This window comes from Pollicipes pollicipes, unplaced genomic scaffold (genome assembly GCF_011947565.3).
Source record: "Pollicipes pollicipes isolate AB1234 unplaced genomic scaffold, Ppol_2.1 Scaffold_4881;HRSCAF=5763_pilon_pilon_pilon, whole genome shotgun sequence".
NCBI lineage: Eukaryota > Metazoa > Arthropoda > Thecostraca > Pollicipedomorpha > Pollicipedidae > Pollicipes > Pollicipes pollicipes.
In genome coordinates this window covers 34,203,447-34,223,977 of record NW_023596576.1, presented here as the reverse complement: position 1 = coordinate 34,223,977, position 20,531 = coordinate 34,203,447, and the positions used below count along the sequence as shown (strand labels likewise).

General features: G+C 63.3%; 1 protein-coding gene across 1 annotated transcript in view; it reads right to left on the bottom strand.

Annotated features, from left to right (window-relative positions):
• Window positions 1-20,531, bottom strand: part of LOC119100282 (afadin-like) — a gene marked incomplete at its 5' end in the record, with an annotated part of 76,781 nt that overhangs the window by 4,453 nt on the left and 51,797 nt on the right. Inside the window, 17 exon segments of the mRNA XM_037223390.1 lie at window positions 157-225; window positions 621-761; window positions 1,150-1,178; window positions 2,137-2,217; window positions 3,870-4,214; window positions 4,586-4,704; window positions 5,060-5,199; window positions 6,344-6,472; window positions 7,475-7,593; window positions 8,184-8,322; window positions 8,669-8,818; window positions 9,957-10,080; window positions 12,741-12,895; window positions 13,294-13,393; window positions 13,983-14,128; window positions 16,000-16,108; window positions 16,894-17,064. Of these exon segments, the coding sequence (XP_037079285.1) occupies window positions 157-225; window positions 621-761; window positions 1,150-1,178; window positions 2,137-2,217; window positions 3,870-4,214; window positions 4,586-4,704; window positions 5,060-5,199; window positions 6,344-6,472; window positions 7,475-7,593; window positions 8,184-8,322; window positions 8,669-8,818; window positions 9,957-10,080; window positions 12,741-12,895; window positions 13,294-13,393; window positions 13,983-14,128; window positions 16,000-16,108; window positions 16,894-17,064 (2,266 nt within the window).

Sequence of the window (20,531 nt, the reverse complement as noted above, 5' to 3'; positions counted from 1 at the left end):
CGGCGCGCCGGCCGCCGCCATCACCGAGTACGACACGGAGCGCACGGGAGGCGGCGGCGGCGGCGTCTGCAGCACGGCGTCCAGGCGCTGGCCGGCGCGCTCCTGCAGCTGGCGCCGCTGCGCCTCCTGCAGCAGGCGCTGTTCGGCGGCGCGCGCCGCCTCCAGCTCCTGCTGCATTCGCCGCATCTCCAGCTGTCGGCCGTCCAGACCCGGCTCGGCCGCCACCTGCCGGCGGCGGGCGTCGGCGTCAGCGGAGCACAGCCGGCGACGGGCGGCGGGCGCCGACACGGACACGGACACGCGACGGGCGGCGGGCGCCGACACGGACCCGCGGCCGGCGGTGGGCGGAGGCCGTCTCGTCCGCCGCTCCACTCGGGCGGTGGCACTGCACACCCACACACGGCGCATTCACGGCTGCTAAGCTCGCGAGGCGCCTTCGCCCCAGCAGGGTCACAACAGTTGGGAGAACGTGGACAACCCCATCACGCTGCCGACAGGCCTCTCACCTTTCCTCAGTAAAGACAGTACATGGACAGCACCCTGCACCGTCTCACCGCCACCCCAGCCAACCCACGTGGCCCAGTGCCGGAGCCCCGCGCCTAGATGGCCCGGAGCCGTACCCCGTTCTGTCTGGCAGGGCCGGGCCGCTCGGGCGTCTGCGCAGGCGTGCCGTGCCGCAGCAGCAGATTGTTGTGACTGTTGTTCTCCGGCGGCAGGTAGCGCAGGTGGTCGTGCTCCGACACGGACCGGGCCATCGCCATCTGTCGACAGACCGCGTCCGTCACCAGCGGCGCTGGCGGTGCGCTGACACAGCATTGGCGGCGCCATACACCATGAAACGGGGGCACAGCGACAGCCGGCCCCAGGCACCGCCAACGGCGCTGGGACCTGCCGTGGACAGTGGGACGCGCTCGCTCTGACCGCAGACGTGGCCGGCGCGGCGGGCGGGGGCGCCGCGCTGACCTGAGGCGGCGTCTGCGGCGGGTGGTACTGGTACTGGGCCGGCGTCACCGGCTCCGGCTGCCGGTAATGCGCCGCCGTCGCCGCCGTCGCCGCCGGCAGCAGGCTCTGTTCGGATCGCGAGCGGCTGGGCCGGCCGGCAGGGCTGACCGGCGCCGCTCCGACGGGCCGCGGCTCGGGCCTGCGCACCGGCGACAGCTCACCAGGGCCGGCGCCCGCTGCCGGCGAGGCACGGGTCAGCCGCGGCACACAGATACACTGCACCCGCAACTGGCAGATGTACCACACAGCTCTTACACTGGTGATTCGACCGTGACAGACATCATCCCTACACGCAGTACTGGCAGCGTCATGACACGACACAAGGCGGGCGCAGCAGCATGCGATAAGACGCGGTCTGGTACTCTTTCTTGGACCGTGGCTTACTATATGTTAGACGTTCGTAGCTTCTCCAGCCCCAGTCTGTTGGGGGAGCCTCCGCGAGGCCACCTCTTCTCAGGCCCCTCATCCTGTACCTCAAACCGTCTATCTCCTAACGTGTTAGTCATCTAGTCCTAGCGTTGCTCAGAAAACGCTTATTCAATACACTTGCACGGCCGAGACGCTAATGCTCACGATACAGTAATAATCACGTCGCCTCTCTCTACACTTCAGTAAGTCACGTCTCCCACCTAGAGGTTCGCGCGTACATTAATGCACGTCAAACTCTAGCAAGCGTCATCGTTTGATCTGCGGGGCTATCAAGAGAGGGAAGGACTGTATGTCACCTCGGTATATTTCCGGGAACTGCAAAGCGAGGGAGCGGAGACAAATTAATGCATTTAAAACGCATATCTCAGAAATTATGCCCACTGCACATCCCTTCATTCCAGCCTCGGTCGATGAGTGGGCGGTCAAAGGGAGCAAACGCGGGACAGCATTATTAATTTCCTCGCCTGGAAAGTTTCGCCGCGTTCAAAATGAAGCCACTCCGAAGGCACCAATCTCAAAGTAACTGCGGTCTGGCAGCGCTCCAATGCATTTGGAATGACCGGGACGGCCGTACTTTCAAACAAGGAGAGCTTCGGAGGCGGGAAAACCCGTCACGACCCTGGAGCCTAATCCCGTCGCCCCGCCACTGCGAGGCGGACCCAATGGCGTCAGCGCCCCGGCGCCGCGGCGGGCGCCCGTGCTTACAGCTGAGCGACGGCACCGACTTGGAGGGCTGGATCCTGGCCGGCGACCGGGCGGCGTCCCGTCCGCTGGCCCGCTGCACGCCTGTGGCGGGGAGAGACGGCGTCAGCGGCGCCCACACACGCGGCCGCCGGCCACACGCCGGCGACCGGGCGGCATCCCCCCCCCCCCCGCTGGCCCGCTGCACGCCTGCGGCGGGGAGAGACGGCGTCAGCGGCGCACACACGCGGACGCCGGCCACACGCCGGCGACCGGGCGGCATCCCGCCCGCTGGCCCGCTGCACGCCTGTGGCGGGGAGAGACGGCGTCAGCGGCGCACACACGCGGACGCCGGCCACACGCCGGCGACCGGGCGGCATCCCGCCCGCTGGCCCGCTGCACGCCTGCGGCGGGGAGAGACGGCGTCAGCGGCGCCCACACACGGACGCTGGCCACGCACCGCAACGCCGACGGAGCCGCCGTCAACACCGTCCAAGCAGCGCTGGGCAGACCGTGGGGCGATGACGGGACTGGGCACGCACACGCGCGCGGAGCCGGAGAGCAGCGCTGACAAACATCAGTAAATTATACGACTCCTTGATGCACTGGCGTGCAGAAAATGTAGCCCCCGCCTCAACATTCACAGTCGATACCTATAGCGCGGACGCTAAATCGGGCAGCAGTGCTGAATATACCAATAAATTGACGATACAGAAATACAGTTGTTTGTGAGTGCTCGGAAAAACAGCACATCTAGCACGCTTACGCATGCCAAACTGAAACTTGTCATCAGATACACGCCTTTAGCATGCGCATAGCAGGCGACCAGTGCTGCTGGTAAGGCAAGTCCAACATAAAACAGCTACGTAAACAAACGCATTACCTGCAAATACACCGATACATATGATACAAAATTATGGGACTCGTACGATATAAAACAAGGATCAGTCTCTATAGGGGTAAAGAAACATGGCATCATTCCACACGACTACGCTGCATCAAGTAAACGAAACGTTTCTCACGGCAACAGAGCAACAAAAACGAAACAAGCGGTACAACAAGCGCGCCGTCTCCATCCGGCCAGGTCCAGGTCAACAACCACACAGCGTGCTGCACAAAGAGACCGGCCGACGCCGTGCCGCGGCGCCGCCTCGGTCCTGTCATGCGGCGTCCAGTGACGGACGCGCTGGCGGGCGGCGCTCACTGTTCTGACGCGTTGTCTTCAGTATGCCGCGCAGCGGCCGGTGCCGCCGGCGCGGCTCAGGACTGCCGTCACTCTCGCTGAGCTCCGGGCAGGAGCGGGCCAGCCGGGCGCGCTGCAGGCTGGCGGCCGGCCGCCGCCGGCCCGGCCGGCGCGCCGTCTCCGCCGGGCTGCCGGACGACTGTGTCCGGCGCGCCCGGGCTCGGCGGACTGCCGGCCGCCGGCGTCGCCGCCCTCGCGCCGCTGGCACGCGGCACCAGCGGCGCGCCACTGGCCGCGTAGCACGCGGAGGCGACGCGCCGGGCGGCGCCGCCCGCGTGCGACTGCGAGTCGCTGCCAGTGTAGACACGCGGATTGCCGGTGGCGTAGGCATGGGGCAGGGCGGCGGCCGTGCGATGCTCGCCGGCGCGCGGCTGACCGGAGTGGGCCGAGCTGGAGCTGTCGGGGCGCGGCTGGGGCACGACCCGCGGCGCGGTGCCGACGGCGTGCGACCCCGCGGCCGCCGCGACGCTGCCACCCGAGCTGGCTGGCCAGCCGGGGACGGGCAGCACACCACCGCCGCCGCCGCCGCCGGTCTCCTGCCCGTCACAGTCCGTGTCGAGCGAGGCGTTGCTGGTGTAGAGGTGAGGCACGTGGCGCGCGGCGAGCGACGGCCCGGCTGCGGCGAGCTGTTCACACCCGTCGTCCGCCTCGTCTACGACGACGCAGGGCTGCGAGGCGCGCCGGCCGTCGGCGCGGCCGGCGCCGCCCGTGCCCGGATGTGAGAGCCGCCGGTCGGGCGAATGGCGGTGCGGCGAGGACACGTCCGGCGAGCAGAGCAGCGGCGGCGACGCCGGCAGGCCCACAAACCGGTCAAACCCCAGCTGGTCAAGCAGACGGCCAGTCGGCGACGGCGGGCGTCCTTCGGCCGCGACATGGGTGGCGATAGTTAGTCAGATCTTCCACCAGAACACGGGGAGCACTTGCGGAAGGTTAGTCAGACATTCCAATGCAACAACACAAACAGCATGTACAGAGGGGTGAGTAAGACCTTACCCCAGAGCAGGAGCACACGCGGAAGATATCATAGTCATACCCTCAACCACGACAAGCACAAAAGCCAGAGAGTCAGGGAGGCCTTTCGCCACAGCTCACAAGCGCATGCCGAAGGTTATCCGTATCTTCCACCGCACCACGACCCTCCCGGACGCGCAGAGCGGAGGGGACCCCAACCTCCACCGGCCGGGACCGGGGCATCCACCCGTCGACGTGAGCCGCCAGATAGCCACTGACCTCGCGCCATGACCGGCGACGGCTGCGACAGCAGAGAGGTCAGGCCGTGGTAGGCGGCCGCCTGCTTGGCCACGCGCAGGTTCACCACCGGACCGGTGCGCATCATGTACTCGGCCGCCCTGGCGAACGGCGCGCGGTCGGCTCAGCGTCGGCGCCGCCGCGCGGCCACGCGGCCGCAGCCGTCCAGACGACAGCAGGGTGGCGCACGACGACAGTACCCACGGCACGACGGGCTGCCGTCACGCTCCGGAGACAGCACTGCTCATAGCTGACCGGCGCACGCTCCCAGTTCACATCCCGACGAGAGCACGTATCGATGCTTCACATGACCTGGCAGCTAACACGCACGGATCTGCGCACGGTGGCGTCCCATGCACGGCGTCACCCGTGAGACTGCCGGGAGCAGACGGCGCGCCGCCACACTGGGCTGGACCTTGCGCCGGCGGCGCGGGCCAGCAGCGGCCAGTCACTCACTGCTCCTGAGTCACGCCGATCAGGCTGTGGGCGTCCACCTGGCAGAGCTGGTCGCCGGCCGCTAGTCGCCCGTCCAGGTCCGCCGCACCGCCCCGCACCACCGACTTGATGTAGATGCCGGGCCGCTCCAGACCCACGCCCTGGCCGACCGAGGCACGCGCCGCACGCTGTAGTGGGCCCAGTCGGCACACAGGGCCGGCCAGAACGCAGACATGGCCCGCAGACAGGCCGCATCAAGTGCACCCGATTCTGCCCTTTTCGGTCAATCGCCACTGACACCCGGCGAAATACTCTCATTAACCGGAATGACATTTGCTTTGTGTGATAGAGATGAAAAATGGTAAACGCAGCTAATGCAGCACATGCTACCGAGGTAAGCTGTCGCATTAAGGTAAGTAAGCATTATTCCCATCCTCATCTCTGTCAGGCTTGCATTCCAAACCCAACTATCGCATAGGCCTCCACACTTGGAACCCACCCATCCACAGAAATCAGACCTGCTGCCCTGCCGACGTCCACACCACACCACTCCGGCGGGGACAGGCTCAGATACCGGCACCGGGCCGAAGCGCCCGGAGAGCGCCGACAGCACGAGCAGCACGGCCGGCGCCGCACTCTGGCCGCCGCCGGCACCACATCGGCACCTCCAGCCCGACCCGAGAGCGCGCGCCCGGTGGCTGGAGGGCGGCTCGAGGCCTCACCTTGGCGGCCACGACCGAGAGCGTGCGCCGGCTGGCTGAAGGGCGGCTCGAGCGGCACCTCCCACCCGACCCGAGAGCGCGCGCCGGCTGGCTGAAGGGCGGCTCGAGAGGCACCTCCCACCCGACCCGAGAGCGCGCGCCGGCTGGCCGAAGGGCGGCTCGAGCGGCACCTCCCACCCGAACTCGATGAGCGGCCGCGTCCGGCTAGGCTGGAGGGAACGTGCTCGAGGCCGCACCTTGGCAGCCGAACACGAGAGCAGCGCGCCGGCTGGCTGGAAGGGACGGCGTTCGAAGGCGTCACCTTGGCGCCGACCCGAGAGCGTGCGCCGGCTGGCTGAAGGGCGGCTCGAGCGGCACCTCCCATCCGACCCGAGAGCGCGCGCCGGCTGGCCGAAGGGCGGCTCGAGCGGCACCTCCCATCCGACACGAGAGCACGCGCCGGCTGGCTGGAGGACGGCTCGAGGCCTCACCTTGGCGCCGACCCGAGAGCGCGCGCCGGCTGGCTGAAGGGCAGCTCGAGCGGCACCTCCCATCCGACCCGAGAGCGCGCGCCGGCTGGCTGGAGGGCGGCTCGGGGCCTCACCTTGGCGGCCACGATGCTGAGTCCCATGCCGGTGGCCGTCTTGTGGAGCCGGATCTGCTGCACGGCCGGCTCGGAGAAGGGCGCCACGCCGGCCAAAGAGCGGACCGAGAGCGCCGACGGGCTGCGGGGCTATCCACACAACAGCGGAGCGGTCAGCGCCGGCGGACCGACACCGGCGGTGACACAGGCTCACAGAACTCCTCGAACAATCGCGATCGAAATCACATCCAGCTAAAGCTGTGCCGCTTGCCAGCCATCCAGCGATAACCTGACATTTATCTTGGAATAACATGAAAGTTGGTACATACCAGACTTGGCAACTTTAGCTCGGATTTGATCTGGAGATCTTACAAATGTATCCATACCTACGTATTAAACAAAGCTGGAAACCATTTAAGAAGTCGTCATGTCGTGACTACCAATGTTGCTTAGGTCTACACCTATATTGAACACTTTACACCTCTGTCTTATTTCCTCCACACTGGGACCATCACGACCCTCTACACAACGGCTACCATTCAACGGCAAGAACGCAGCTGAATACCTACGCCCTGGCAATGCATCGACATATGTTTAAAACACCGGGAAGTGTTGTAAACGTGGATGAAATCAGCCTAATAAGCATCCAACACGTCAAGGAAGACATTTGAATGTGAACGCCAGCACAGCGACACAACTTAAGTAATGCCAACCGTTCGGCGCGCGTGCAGCGACTGGGAATAAGGTGGCCATTCATCAGCGCCGGATGCGAGCCGGCGGCGAGTACCGGAGCACTTTTGAGGGAGCGGGATCTCCGGCGCGGAGGTGCCAGGCTGACAGAGTAGGGGTTTCACGGCCTCGTTAGGAAGCATGCCGGGAAGGCGACATCCCGCGGTAACCGCCGTAGGCGACCAAATGTAAGAGAACCGGCCCACGGGTCGTCACGGGGCGAATCGAAATATCTCTTTTCGCGAGGATGGATGACACTCGCGCATCATCGTTACCAGAACACGTCCTGCATTGACGCTCCGCCCCGCCCGCCGCTGCCCCACTGCTAACACAGTACAGCAATGACACGCGGCTTCCTCAGCAGCATGCCCCACGGACGACGTGCCGCGTCCGAGGGCCGGCCGGCCGCCGCCGCCCGCCTACCTGCAGCTTGCTGAGGTCCTGGTCGGTCATGTAGATGGTCCAATAGCCCCAGCTGGTGGGCTGCTCGTTCATGCGGGCCAGGCCGGCGTGCTGCAGCGGCGCGATGAACTCGGCCAGACCTGGCGCGCGCGCCGAGCGGGTCACACGCGGCACAACCGACACACGGACGCGGCCCCTGCAAGCACGGCCGTCGGCGACCGCCGCTGGCAGACGGCGGCTCCCACTCGACGCGAACTGCTAGGCACGCTCGAGTACACGAGCGGCACGGGTGTCGTAAGGCCGGGCGCCAGCGAAACCGCCGCCGCCGCCAGCCCGTTGGATCGCTCCTAACGCTCGCACACGGCCCATTCGAAGTCGAAATACGTCTGAGCGCACCATCTGATAGCGAATCGACGGCGCCATCTTAGCATGAGCACGCTCTCGGCATCCATTCCAAAGCCCATCCAATAGAGCTCCCCAGCGCTGCCACCATTCGCCACGCAAAAGAGGCCAGGACGACCGAGCATCCGAGCAGGCCCTCCTACTGCCTCAACCCACATCTCCGATGCACACAGCACTCTAAATGCCACTCATCTCAGTACAACCATCGCAATCAACCATCCATCGCAACCATCGCAATCTGTCACGACCGAGCGTCACCATCCGCCTTGTGGTGCGTTACGCGGTGACGGCGCCGGGAAGGCGCGAGCCTGTCTAGACGCCGACCCACCGTTGGGGATGCCGCGGACGATGTCACACGAGTAGCCGTCCTCGGGCAGCAGGAAGGGCAGCTGCAGGTGGCGCTCCTCCTCCAGCCGCACCTGGCGGCCATCCTGGCGCGCCAGCTCGTCAGAGGTGCCTTCGGCCATCTGCCGACACAGCCGGGCACACCGCGCTCACAGGCCGCCCCGACGACTACCCGCTCTAGCAGTTGCCCCGGCGCCGCTGTGGCTCACGGCCGCTGCAGCGGGGCAGGTCGCCCTTCCCTCCGGCCGTGAGCCCCGGCGCCGCCGCGGCTCACGGCCGCTGCAGCGGGGAGGGGTCGCCCTCCCCTCGCTGGCCGCTCCCCCGGAACTACTGCCTGCTACGTCTCGGTTTCTGTAGTTCGTTGCTGGGTGCCAGGACGCGTCAACTGCACTGGTCCTCTGCAACCTGCTGACCGTTCCAACCGGATGGGCTGTAGCCGCCGCCGGCCTCTCGCCGGCCGTCACTGACCCGTACGATGTTCTCGATGATCTCTGGCGCGATGGAGGGCTCGTCGCGGCCGGGCCGGTACCGGCCGAGCAGCGCGCGCAGCTGCAGCGAATTCAGTCGGTAGCAGGAGCTGGTGACCACGCTCAGGTCCTCCACGGTCGCCTTGGGTGCCTGTCGCGCCACCGGACAGCCGTCACGACGGAGGTGACGACGGAGGTGACGGACCAGTACCAAACGGTGTTATGGGAGCAATCGCGTGGGCAACGACAAGAAGGGGCGCGCCAAGTGGTTGGGGCAACACCGACTTGGGTGCCCGTAAACGGCTGCAGCCAATTCAGCCACCTCAGTGTGGTATACTGGCAGATAAGGTTATCCACATTGTTTCTGCCACTTCCTTGCTAATAACTTTCCTAGCAGGGGCTGTGGGCTGCTCCAACACACCAGCACATGCATCTGGAGGCTGGAGGCGTTCGGGGAAGCCCTTGTTTCTAACTTGCGTAAGTTGTTCAGTGCAGCTGCGAGAAACATACGCATACATAAGAGAGCATTGCTAGATGATTTGCTCGTTGAATAACGAGGGAAAGAGAGAAATCGATAGACTATTTCCTGGGTGAATATTTCGGGGAGAGAGCGAGAGAGAGAGAGAGAGAGAGAGAGAGAGAGAGAGCGAGAGAGCGAGAGAGCGAGAGAGCGAGAGAGCGAGAGAGAGAGAGAGAGAGAGAGAGAGAGAGAGAGAGAGAGAGAGAGAGAGAGAGAGAGAGAGAGAGAGAGAGAGAGAGAGAGAGAGAGAGAGAGAGAGAGAGAGAGAGAGAGGAGAGAGAGAGAGAGAGAGAGAGAGAGAGAGAGAGAGAGAGAGGAGAGAGAGAGAGAGAGAGAGAGAGAGAGAGAGAGAGAGAGAGAGAGAGAGAGAGAGGAGAGAGAGAGAGAGAGAGAGAGAGAGAGAGAGGAGAGAGAGAGAGAGAGAGAGAGAGGAGAGAGAGAGAGAGAGAGAGAGAGAGAGAGAGAGAGAGAGAGAGAGAGAGAGAGAGAGAGAGAGAGAGAGAGAGAGAGAAATGCATAACTATTTTGGCTATGTATATATATGTCGCACCTGATCACACATGGCCCATTGACACTGGAGCATCTCTGACGCAGGCGTGGTGACACAAGGCTTTGTCACGGGACGTCAGCGTTGGGTGGCTCGGGCAGAGTCGATTCAGTGCGTTATATTCCCGTCGTCAGATTATCTCCGGCCCAGTGCCAGCTGGTGGCGGCCCCCACGCCGCGCGCTGTTGGGTGGGGCTCGGCGGTGTTGGAGCCGGGAACGTACCGTCAGCAGGTGGGCGGCCTGCACGATGCGGCCCAGGTGGCAGTCGGCCGCCAGCTCCAAGCCCTGCCGGTCGGCCCACAGCTCTATCCGGCTGAGGCGTCGCTTCAGACGCACGCCCCACAACCTGCGGCGCACGGCACACCGCGTCAGGGGCCGCCCACACACGGCCGCGTCATGGGGAGGGGGGCGGGGCATACAGGGGCTACGTCAGGAGGGGCACACAGGGGGCGCGGCAGGGGGTCCACACAGGGGCCGCCCCGAGCCGACGCGAACGCGTTGATATCAGAGGAGCCGCATCAGCGCAGATCTCGAGACAGGCGTCTGTGTGACTGAGTCGGACTTGAGCCAAGGCTGCGTGTCCGTCAGCTTGACACAAGGTGTCGGACAGGCATGCTATCTGACACGAGGCCGGCGTCAGTCGGCTGAGCTCGCTGACTACGTGGAACCGCACAAACTGCAACGTCACACTGCCGTCAACGTGCTTCGCCGCACGCAGCCGTCCACGGCCCCACCGTCCCTGACAGGCGTGCTATCAAGAGTGTCACATACGCCTAGCACGAGCTAACAAGCCCCATGCGCAGGTCCAGCACACCAGCAGGTGTGTCTGGCAGCTGGCCGCGGTTCAACACACAGCGAGGGGAGCAGCCGGCCGGCCATCATTCGACGTCCCCCAGCAGCCGGCCGGCCATCACCCAACATCCCCCAGCAGCCGGCCGGCCATCACTCGACGTCCCCCAGCAGCCCGCCGGCCATCACCCGATGTCCATCAGCAGCCGGCCGGCCATCACTCGACGTCTCCCAGCAGCCGGCCGGCCATCACTCGACGTCCCCCAGCAGCCGGCCGGCCATCACTCGACGTCCCCCAGCAGCCGGCCGGCCATCGCCCGATGTCCATCAGCAGCCGGCCGGCCATTATTCAACGTCACTCAGCAGCCGGCCGGCCATCATTCGATGTCAACCACCATATGGCTGATTTGCCGAGAAGATTTCTTTCAAAGTTGATGAAGTCGATCGCGAGGAATACTAAGGAAGCACCACGCGGTTCGTGTTCTCGTGGCGATTTCTCAGCTAACGCCGCACAAGCTTACGAATCATTCAGCACCCTTGTGCTCACCTCCCTTGCTATCCCCATCCCTTTCCCTCACACATGCAAAAGATGGACGTCTTCCTCAGGTCCACCCGTAACAACACTCAGCTTTCGGACCCAGAAAAAGCTCGTTCTCACATGCGCGCCGCAACTTACTGGCCGCTGAGATCGGTCATATAGAGAGACTTTCACCACCGTGGGCCATAACAGTGCGACCGGACTCCAGCGATGTAATGGACCTGATGGCCAGCATTGCTCCCGCACCGGCCGACTGTAATCTGCAAATGGCTCCCTGGCTTTCAGCACGTCTGAGATGCGGCCTCTGACGAGCAGCATTCCGACCAGCTGGGGTCATGCATGCCACGACACAGCCACCGACGTCGCCCGCCCCGGTGCCTCGTCTCGGACGAAGGCCGCCACTCCCAGCCATCTCTCCGCACGCCGGTTGATGACATGGCGAACCACACCGGCCCATCGCATGCCGCGCCAGCTTCGTGCGTGCATGCGTGCGTGCGTGCGTGCGTGCGTGCATGCATATGAGCATGCATGCGCGCGTGCGCGGGGCGCGGCGATTGCTACATAAGTTAATCATTACCACGGCTTCAGAGAAGTAGGCAATGAAGCGGTCCACCGCAGTGGAAAAGATCTCATTAAAGACCTTCGGGAAGCAGCGTCGCCGCGAGATCGTGCTACAGGTAGACTGTACAAGCGATTATTCGCAGCAAACAGCCCTCACTCGGCAGGGGCCCCGCGTGGGCGGCGTTGCACTATCTGCCCTGTGCTGCCACGACCGCTTCCCCTCCGACGCCTGCCAAGTGGTCGAGCCTTCTGACCTAAGCGCCGGCCAGCCGGGCTGGACCTGGCGCCGACCGAGGCGCCTTGGACGCGCGGCTGTCGGCGCGCGGCCGGTCCTCGCCCCCGGTGACCGGCGCCGGCCGGGCTCCAGCCGCCCGCGGAGCCGGCGCCGGCCGAGCCGCACAAACAGCCACTAGCGCTGAATAATTGCGCGCCCGATCGGTGCGAGCCAATATCTGCGCCGCGACGCTTCGATCGGCGGCAGGGCGCCGCGCGGCGTCCCATCCGGCCGGACGGTAACAGCGGAGCGCGTCTTCGCGGGCGGCGGCCCCGGCAGCCGACACCGGAGCGGCGGCCCCGGTAGCCGACACCGGAGCGCCGGCCCCGGCAGCCGACACCGGAGCGGCGGCCCGGGCAGCCGACACCGGAGAGCCGGCCCCGGCAGCCGACACCGGAGCGGCGGCCCGGGCAGCCGACACCGGGGCGGCGGCCCGGGCAGCCGACACCGGAGCGGCGGCCCAGGCAGCCGACACCGGGGCGGCGGCTCCGGCAGCCGACACCGAAGCGCCGGCCCCGGCAGCCGACACCGAAGCGGCGGCCCGGGCAGCCGACACCGGGGCGGCGGCTCCGGCAGCCGACGCCGGAGCGCCGGCCCCGGCAGCCCACACCGGAGCGGCGGCCGGCCACCGCCCTCGGTCGGCTTCACAATCCCATCCTCTCCTGTCTGACACCTAGTGTCGAACACGTTGCCTTTAAACGCCTTGTGTGCCCGGTAAGGCTTCCTCCACTGCCGCTGTACTCCGCGTCGCGTTTTGGTGCGAACACGGGTGGCTTCTGCGCCCCTTCCCCTGCCATCCCCGCTGCGTCTCCCCGAAGGCTGCGCACCCCGGCCGAGCACTCACCTGCTACAGTAGTTGACTGGCCCGGAAGAGACAATGCGGTTGAAGACACTCATGTTAATGTAGTGGAAGAGCTGCGAGAACAGCTGGATGGTCAGCGCCGCGTTAACGCGGCAGCGGCGCAGCAGGGCCATGGTGTTGCCGAGTATGCTCAGCACCTGGAGAGAGGGGAGGGGGGACGCACGTGACACTGACGGAGCACATGGACGAGAGCGTACAGATACTGAAGAGACGGCGCACCGATGGGTAACAGCGCCCTGATGACCGGTGAGAACATATGCTCACACGCTGGTAAGACCAGTGAGAGCTTATGCTCACACGCCCCGAAGACCGGTGAGGGCATATAGCCCGGACAAGGCCGCTCGGACCGAGCTGCTAATGACAGAGCTACATTCGCGGATACAAAAATGCCACGCATGCACGTGCATCAAAATCCGAAAAATGTGGATGTTCAATTGGCATTCCATCGACTGATTCGTAGCAAGATAAATAAATATAGTCAACCCCCAACCCCACTGGCCGGGCTCGGCACACCAGACCGGCCCGCCGGGCATACCTCAGCCGTGGTTCCTTCCTCCTCGTTAGCGTCGTCGCGGTCCTCCAGGAAGAGGCTGATGGAGCTCACCAGTTCGGCCTGTACGCTGTCCACCAGGTACCTGCCGAGGGTCTCCTGTTCAAGGGACGCGAAAGACAGCTGTGCCGGGACAACCATGCTCTTGACGACCACACGCCCACCCTACCGCACTCAGCTCTTGGCTCGTTTGCCATGAGATCGCGCACCTTACTATTCCAAATTGCCAGGGAATGGAGCAGCCTACACGGCGCATTCCACGGCCACTTGCCCGCACTCGACGGGGTTCAATCAAGACAATTTACCGGCTGGCCAGCTCGTGGGTCGACTTCCAATCGGGACCGGCCCACGCGGCGCCCGTGGGCGCGGCCGCCCTCCACGGCGTCCGGCCGCGTACGTGACCGAGCGGCGGCCCCGGCCCGGCAGCAGGTGGGCCACGCGGATCACGCCGCTCCAACCCGCTCGCCGAGCCGGGCCACATGCCGTCGGCCCAGCCGGCCGGCTACCAGTGCCGGCAGTCGAAGCCAGACTGCGGTAGCCGCCACCGCCCAGCGACGCGACACAGGCTTGTGCCCGGGCGCCTCGGGCGGCCCGGGCGTCACGGCCGAGACGCCGGGCCGAGCCAGGCCGAGGGGGCGGGCGCGCCGGCCGCCGGCGCCGGCCGCCACACGCACCTGAAGGCCGCCTGCACCGCCTCGGCCAGGATGTCCTGCGCCAGCTGGCTGTACGGACTGACGTGGCGGTCCTGCTTCAGGAAGTGCAGGTACTCGGACGCGTTGGCCATCCAGAAGGCCAGCGCATTGGCGTTAAGCCGCCGGCTCTGGAGAGTAGCGGGGAGGGAGTCACGAGGTGCCGTGACAAGTGCTCGGACCAATGTTGGAACGGCGCTGCGACGACCAGGCGACAGGGACCAGTTTTGACGGCGGGCAGGAGGCAGGCGGACGAGCCTGGCTTGAGACAAGCCCGTCACAGAGTCACCATTCACAGTCCTTTAGGGTGGGAACGCCTTATCAACGATAGCTCACGCATAGCTTAAAGCGCATGTTCAACATTTGAAGACATTGAAGCAGGCATAAGATACACTAAAATAATCTCACTTAAAACTTTAAATATCCTTTCAAGTGTAGACTGGTCTAAACGCTTCATTCCTATGCTTTGTTAATATGCTTCCCAGTGCGTCATTGTTTGATAACGTCATGGCACATTTGAATGACCTTGATGTGCCGCTAAACTAGCCGTGCGAAGTTGCCACCCTAGCACTCAATTGCAGTACTTCAATGTCCCAAGAGGTGGCTATGGCACCGTGGCGGTGCTGGAGGTGTTTGTTGAACCAAGTATCGTGATGTGCTCGTGCTATGGTCCCTTTTCGTGGTGATCTTATATATTTATCCGTCAGTTTAAGGTGTTCAACTACATTCACATACTTGGTTATGGTGCTATTCTCAGGTTGTTCGATTACAACTCTATTTTCTGCAAAAACTGGTGCGGACGTCTGACTTCTTGCATTATACAGCACAAAGCGTGAGTCGTGTTTGGATCTTGCACAGCCTGCACAACATTGATTAAGAGCCAGTAGAAGTTCGTTGCATGTGGAAGTCGTGCTCACGAACGCTGGGTGTGAACGACACGACGATTATATTCTTATTGGCCTTGAACGCCACATAACCAATGGGGTGGCAGGGTTTCGATGACGTTTCTACGGCGTCATGCACGCCTGAATGGCCTTGAAACAGCCTGCACAAAATAGTTTTCCTTTCTTCGCGGGCGTGTAGCTCAGAAATTAGACGGGGTTTAGGTCTCAAGAGGAGCAGGGCTCTTAACCACACCAAATGATCAAAGATGGCTACTTCAGTTCAAACCCCCATAAAAATGTAGAACACTCCCTTTAAACCAGAGTCAGGATAAGTAATACCACCCGTGGCTTCCAACATAACAGTGCGTGCACAGACCTAGCAACAAAACGTGCACACCAAAAACACGCGGGTTGGGCGAAATCAATCCCAGCACGCCGAAGCCCTTCCAGTGTGAGACGCCTGCGGCAGCTTCGGGGTGTAGTGCTGCAGTACCGCACCGACGTCAGGGCCCCGGCTGTCTGGTGCCACCGGTGCTCCCAATCACGCACCGTCTCTCACGACCGACACAACAGCCCACAACCTAGCCGGCACACGGCATGGCTTTGTGGTAAAGGACTACGCCTACGCCTAAAGGAATTACGCCTACGTACGCCGCTCGCTTGCCTCATTTTCCTGCTGCAAGCAGAAACTTTTGATTCCAAGAAAGACCTTTTCAGCACCAGCAGGTTCTAATCAATCAAAATATCGCCACCCTTAAAACGCCGCCACACCTTGCATCCTTTCCCGGGCCAAAACGCTTTTGAATGATAAGTTAACACAATGAGATTACCAGCACCGCGTACTCTTTTCTCATAAGGCGCACACTACGACAGGAGCTTTGCACACTTATTACGGTGTGAAAAGCCAACTTTTTGCGAGATGAAAAATACGGAGTGGACCAGGGGAGTACGCAGCATGCGTTTAACTCAAGGTGCTTTATCGGCGGGCCGCCAGATTTTTCATCACCAATAACCACCAAGACGAGAGAACATCCGTGTTCCGAAGCACCTACGGCTCGAACAGAGGCATGCAGCAAAGTCTGCTTGCGAGGGTCTACCCCAGCCAAACGATGCTGTACCTCGATGACGTCGTGCACCATGTCGGACACCTTGGCCAGCACCTCAGTCAGCTTGGTGGCCCGCTCGTCCGGCGTCAGCTCGCTCCGGTAGTGGGTGCTCGCACGGAACCTGTCGGAAGCCGGCATCTCAAGTCAGTCACGCACGCGGCCGCGCAGGGGCCGGCGGAGGCCGCCCGACGCGAGCCCCGAGCCACGCCAGACAGCGACTCCCCAGGCAACACGCGGGGGTGACGGCCGCGGAGCGCCGCGCTTCCGCTCTCGGGGCGGCACAGGCTGCGCGCCCGCAATTCTCGAGCACGCACAACGGCGCAGGCACACTCAGTAAAAGCATACATGTAGGTACAGATGAACACAACAATGCCGACCATCATCGGCGCGGTGAACATCTCCGCGCGGTGAAGGTTAGCCGGCTAGCCAGCCCAAGAGGCTAGCGGAACGCAAGGTCAGTCAGGCAGCACTTTTCGCGCGTTGGCACCTACACACGCCCTCAGTGAAGCGTCCTCAGCCAGTAGAGCCCCTCAACAGCGAGCAGAAACCCTCAAACAGAGCGCCGGCCAACGCGTGCGCACGCTGGCTCGGCGGCGGCGGCGAGGTCTTCGCGGCGTCGCCTGGTGCTGGAGGGGGGCTGCGGCTGGCGCTGCTGATTACCAGCGGCCCGGAGCCGGGACGGGTGCACGCCGCCGCTTCCTTGGCAATCAGCCCGACTGGAGCGCCCACCACGCTGGCTCCCTCGGACACCGTCAAGTGTGGTCGGCGCACAACAACGCCACCGGCCGTCACTGCAGACGCCGCCGCCGCCCCGCCAACACTGTCTGCCCCCCCCCCCCCCCCGAGACTCACCCGCTCTCACCAGGCAGTCAGGCTCGCGGGCGGCGGCTGGTGCAGCGCCCTCACCTGGCCGACATGTAGAGCGTGTAGGTGGGCGCAAGCTTGAACTGTAGACTGCTCGGGTCCAGCTGGGTGATGACGGCGCGCAGAAAGGCGTCTTCGGTCTCCTCGCGGAACTCGAGCACCGCCGGCAGGATGGGGTCGCTGCCGCGGCCGTAGCTGGCGTACGTAGTCGACCTGCCGCACGTCGGTGCCCTGTTTCACGCCCGCTTCAGGCCACATTGCGGAGCGGTTCCCTGCGCGTTGATACTCTCGCTCCCCCCACCGGCGGATCCGCCGCTGACCACTGGTGGGGCGAGAGACCGCCCGACGCCGCTGACCGCTGGTGGGGCGAGAGACCGCCCGACGCCGCTGAGCCTTCAAAACAACGCGCAACGTGTGGGGACGCCACCTCTGCCCTGCCCCCGTCAAGCGCCGTAATGCACAGGCGGTCGTCAGCGATCAGCGGGAGGTCATTCACAGCGTCGCCGCCGCCGCCGCCGCCCCTACGGACGGCGCAGTGGCGACAGATCATAACGGGCGCCGCCGCTTTACGAGTTAGATTGTTTCAGCGCACCTCAGTCGGGCGGCTGATTGCTGGCGGCATGCTGTCATAAAGCGCGCCGCTTCCAGCCGAAAGGTCGGCCCGGCCCGACCGGCTTAATGCGACGGGGCCCGGTCCGACGCCGAGATGATTGAGACGGGTCTGACCCCGCACCGCCGGCAGCACTCGCAAGGCGCGGTGGCCGTCGCTGCTGGGGCCGCCCGGCAGCCGGCCGCCTCCGGGCACGGCTGCAGACGCAAACGACGGCGCGCCGCGCTCACCGCCGTGCGAGTGCAATCAGCGCCCGGCGTCTCGTCCTTCCGCGAACGGGAGCCGGTGACACGACGGCGGGACGGCCGGCCGTACGAATCAGACGTGGCCGGGTATTTTTATCTCGCAATAAAGCGAACACGATGTAATTATCGTCCTGCATTACTCAAAATAGCCTTGCCTTCCCACAAAGGGCGGGGGTATTAGTGAGAGCGGTCATAGGTATCTAAATATGGCAACAGGCACCTTAGATTGGCATACCCGCAATCAAGTTATTCTACATCGACGCAGAACTTTGCCGACGCGGACGAGCACAGATAAACGACCTCTGCTATTCAGCAAGACTGCTAGTCAATTTCATTTCACTGTGGACAACGTAGGAGCGACTTGCCTTGATCAAAGCATCCACGTTCCAATTTCGCAGACCCCGTGCACTACCTCCATTCCATGTCATCCACAGTGATCAGATCCGACGGAGCAAAACAGCTGCCTGTGAGTATGCACCATCACCAGCACCATACATCCACCACCGGCACCAGGCTCTCACCACCAGCACCAGGCTCGTCTTACTAGCACCAGTCTACCACCATCAGCACCAGTCTCGCTTTAATGGCACCACGGCCAGCACTGGATACGCATCACCAGTACGCACCTCCTATCACCAGCACCAGACTCACCTCACTGGCGCCAGGCTCCCATACTAGCACTAGGCTCCTATCACCAGCATTTGGCCCCACCATCAGCACCAGGCTCCCATCGACACCTAGCTCCGGTCCCAAAAGTCATATTGACTTCTCAGCCATCTAAATATGCTGTTTCACTCTGGACTGGCATCTTCATCGACATCCAGTTAGGAAATCTCATTCCGCCAGCTACAGACATGTTTCCGTGGCCTCTGAAATCGGTTCGGGACGGCAATCCGGACTAATGTCAACTGCTGCTTACTATTGAAGTGTACAGTGTCAACTGCCGATTACTATTGAAGTGTACAGTGTCAACTGCTGATTACTATTGAAGAAGTGATTCGAAGCAGCTGCTCAATGTCTACGTTGGTCACGGCGTGCACCTCTGCACGCCTAACAAACCAATTAACGGAGGGACTCGTGTTGAATGGAGTGGAATGTGACGGAGGCACCACCGTGCATAACACTGCACTTCTTAGAGCCAATACCATACGACAGGCGCGCGAGGCAACCTTCTTGGCGCTCCCCGAGCCGTTCTCCCCGGCGCCGGTGCGGCGGGGCGGTCGAACGACGCCAGCCAGAGAATCCAGCCAGCCGACGCCAGCCAGGACACTCAGCCAGCCGACGCCAGCCAGGCACTCAACCAGCCGGCGCCAACCAGAGCACTCAGCCAGCCGACGCCAGCCAGAGCACCCAGCGAGCCGACGTCAGCCAGAGCACTCAGCCAGCCGGGACACCCAGCGAGCCGACGCCAGACAGGGCGTTCATCCAGCCGACACCAGCCAGAGCACTCAGTCAGTCGATGTCGACCAGGGCACTCAGCCAGCCGACGCCAGCCAGAGCATTCAGTCAGCCAATGCCAACCAGGGCGCTCAGCGAGCCGACGCCAGCCAGAACACTCATCCAGCCGACGTCAGCCAGAGCACTCATCCAGCTGACGCCAGCCAGAGCACTCAGTCAACTGATGCCGACCAGGGCACTCAGACAGCCGACACCAGCCAGAGCACTCAGACAGCCGATGCCAACCAGGGCGCCCAGCCAGCCGGCGCCAGCTAGAGCACTCAGCCGGCGTCGCGTCGCCGGCTGACTCCGCGTCGGCTGGACTCGGACTCAGTCGGGCCCGGTTGCGACATCGCTCGAGCGGCGCCCACCGGCCCGTGCCGGGCGCGTGCCCTCTCAGCCCGTGCACGCACCGATCGCGATCAAACTTTTAAACGGCCTGCGGCGGGGATCAATGGGAAGCGAGCGCCGCCCAACCGGCCGCGGACTGGCGGCACCGCGGCCGCGCCGAGACCAATCACACGTCGGCCCGGAGACTCGGTGCAATTACGAGCAGGGCACCCCGCTGAGGGCTCAACAGCAGTCACATGCTGGGAGAGTGGGCGTGGTTCGAGGGAGGGAATTGCTATTGGGTCTGCAAGATGAGGTCAAGCTGGGGGACTCAACGTGCTGAATGATGATGCTGCGGCTGTGTCGTATACTCTTGTCCGACATTCAAGCTGGTTATTGTTGCGCACGCCGTTTTGGACCCGCCGGTTGTAATTCAAACGAGCTGTTGCGAGAAGCTATGTTTCGAGGTTCGCGAGAAGTGATCATCTTTTTCCAACAGCCGAAGTCAGTACGTTACGCATCCATACGTAGATACGTGGACGGCGAAATAAAATAAAAAGCGCGACTCAGGATGTAAGAAAAGACAGCAGCCAGCATACGATGTTTAGGTAAGTGACTCGTTTCTAATGTTGCATGGTAAATGACCCAGATCGTGTTGTAAAATTAAACTTGACGTGTCAAGGCGACCACGCCCGTTGGAAAGCGATTTTTGAACTTAGAAACTCATAACTACAGCCGAAAATATCGTTAATGTAGTAGGAAGGAAGCCGACAAACTACTGTCATGACCACGGCCAACAGAACACGTTCGAAACACTAACCGACTCTTCCAGCATCTGGATCGGCCTGCCGGCTGTCACCTGAGCGATCCCAGTCCGGGTGTTTGGCGTGGATCACTGGGCTTTGGTCTGCGATCGCCAGGCTCGACGACGCCGGCGTTACGGGCGCCGAGCCGGCGTCGCATCGCCGCCTGGGCGGCGTCAACAGCGCCACTGATGTAGACCGCTCCGAGCGTAAAGGCCGGCTCTCGGTGCCGATCTGTCGCAGGCTGCCGGCCGG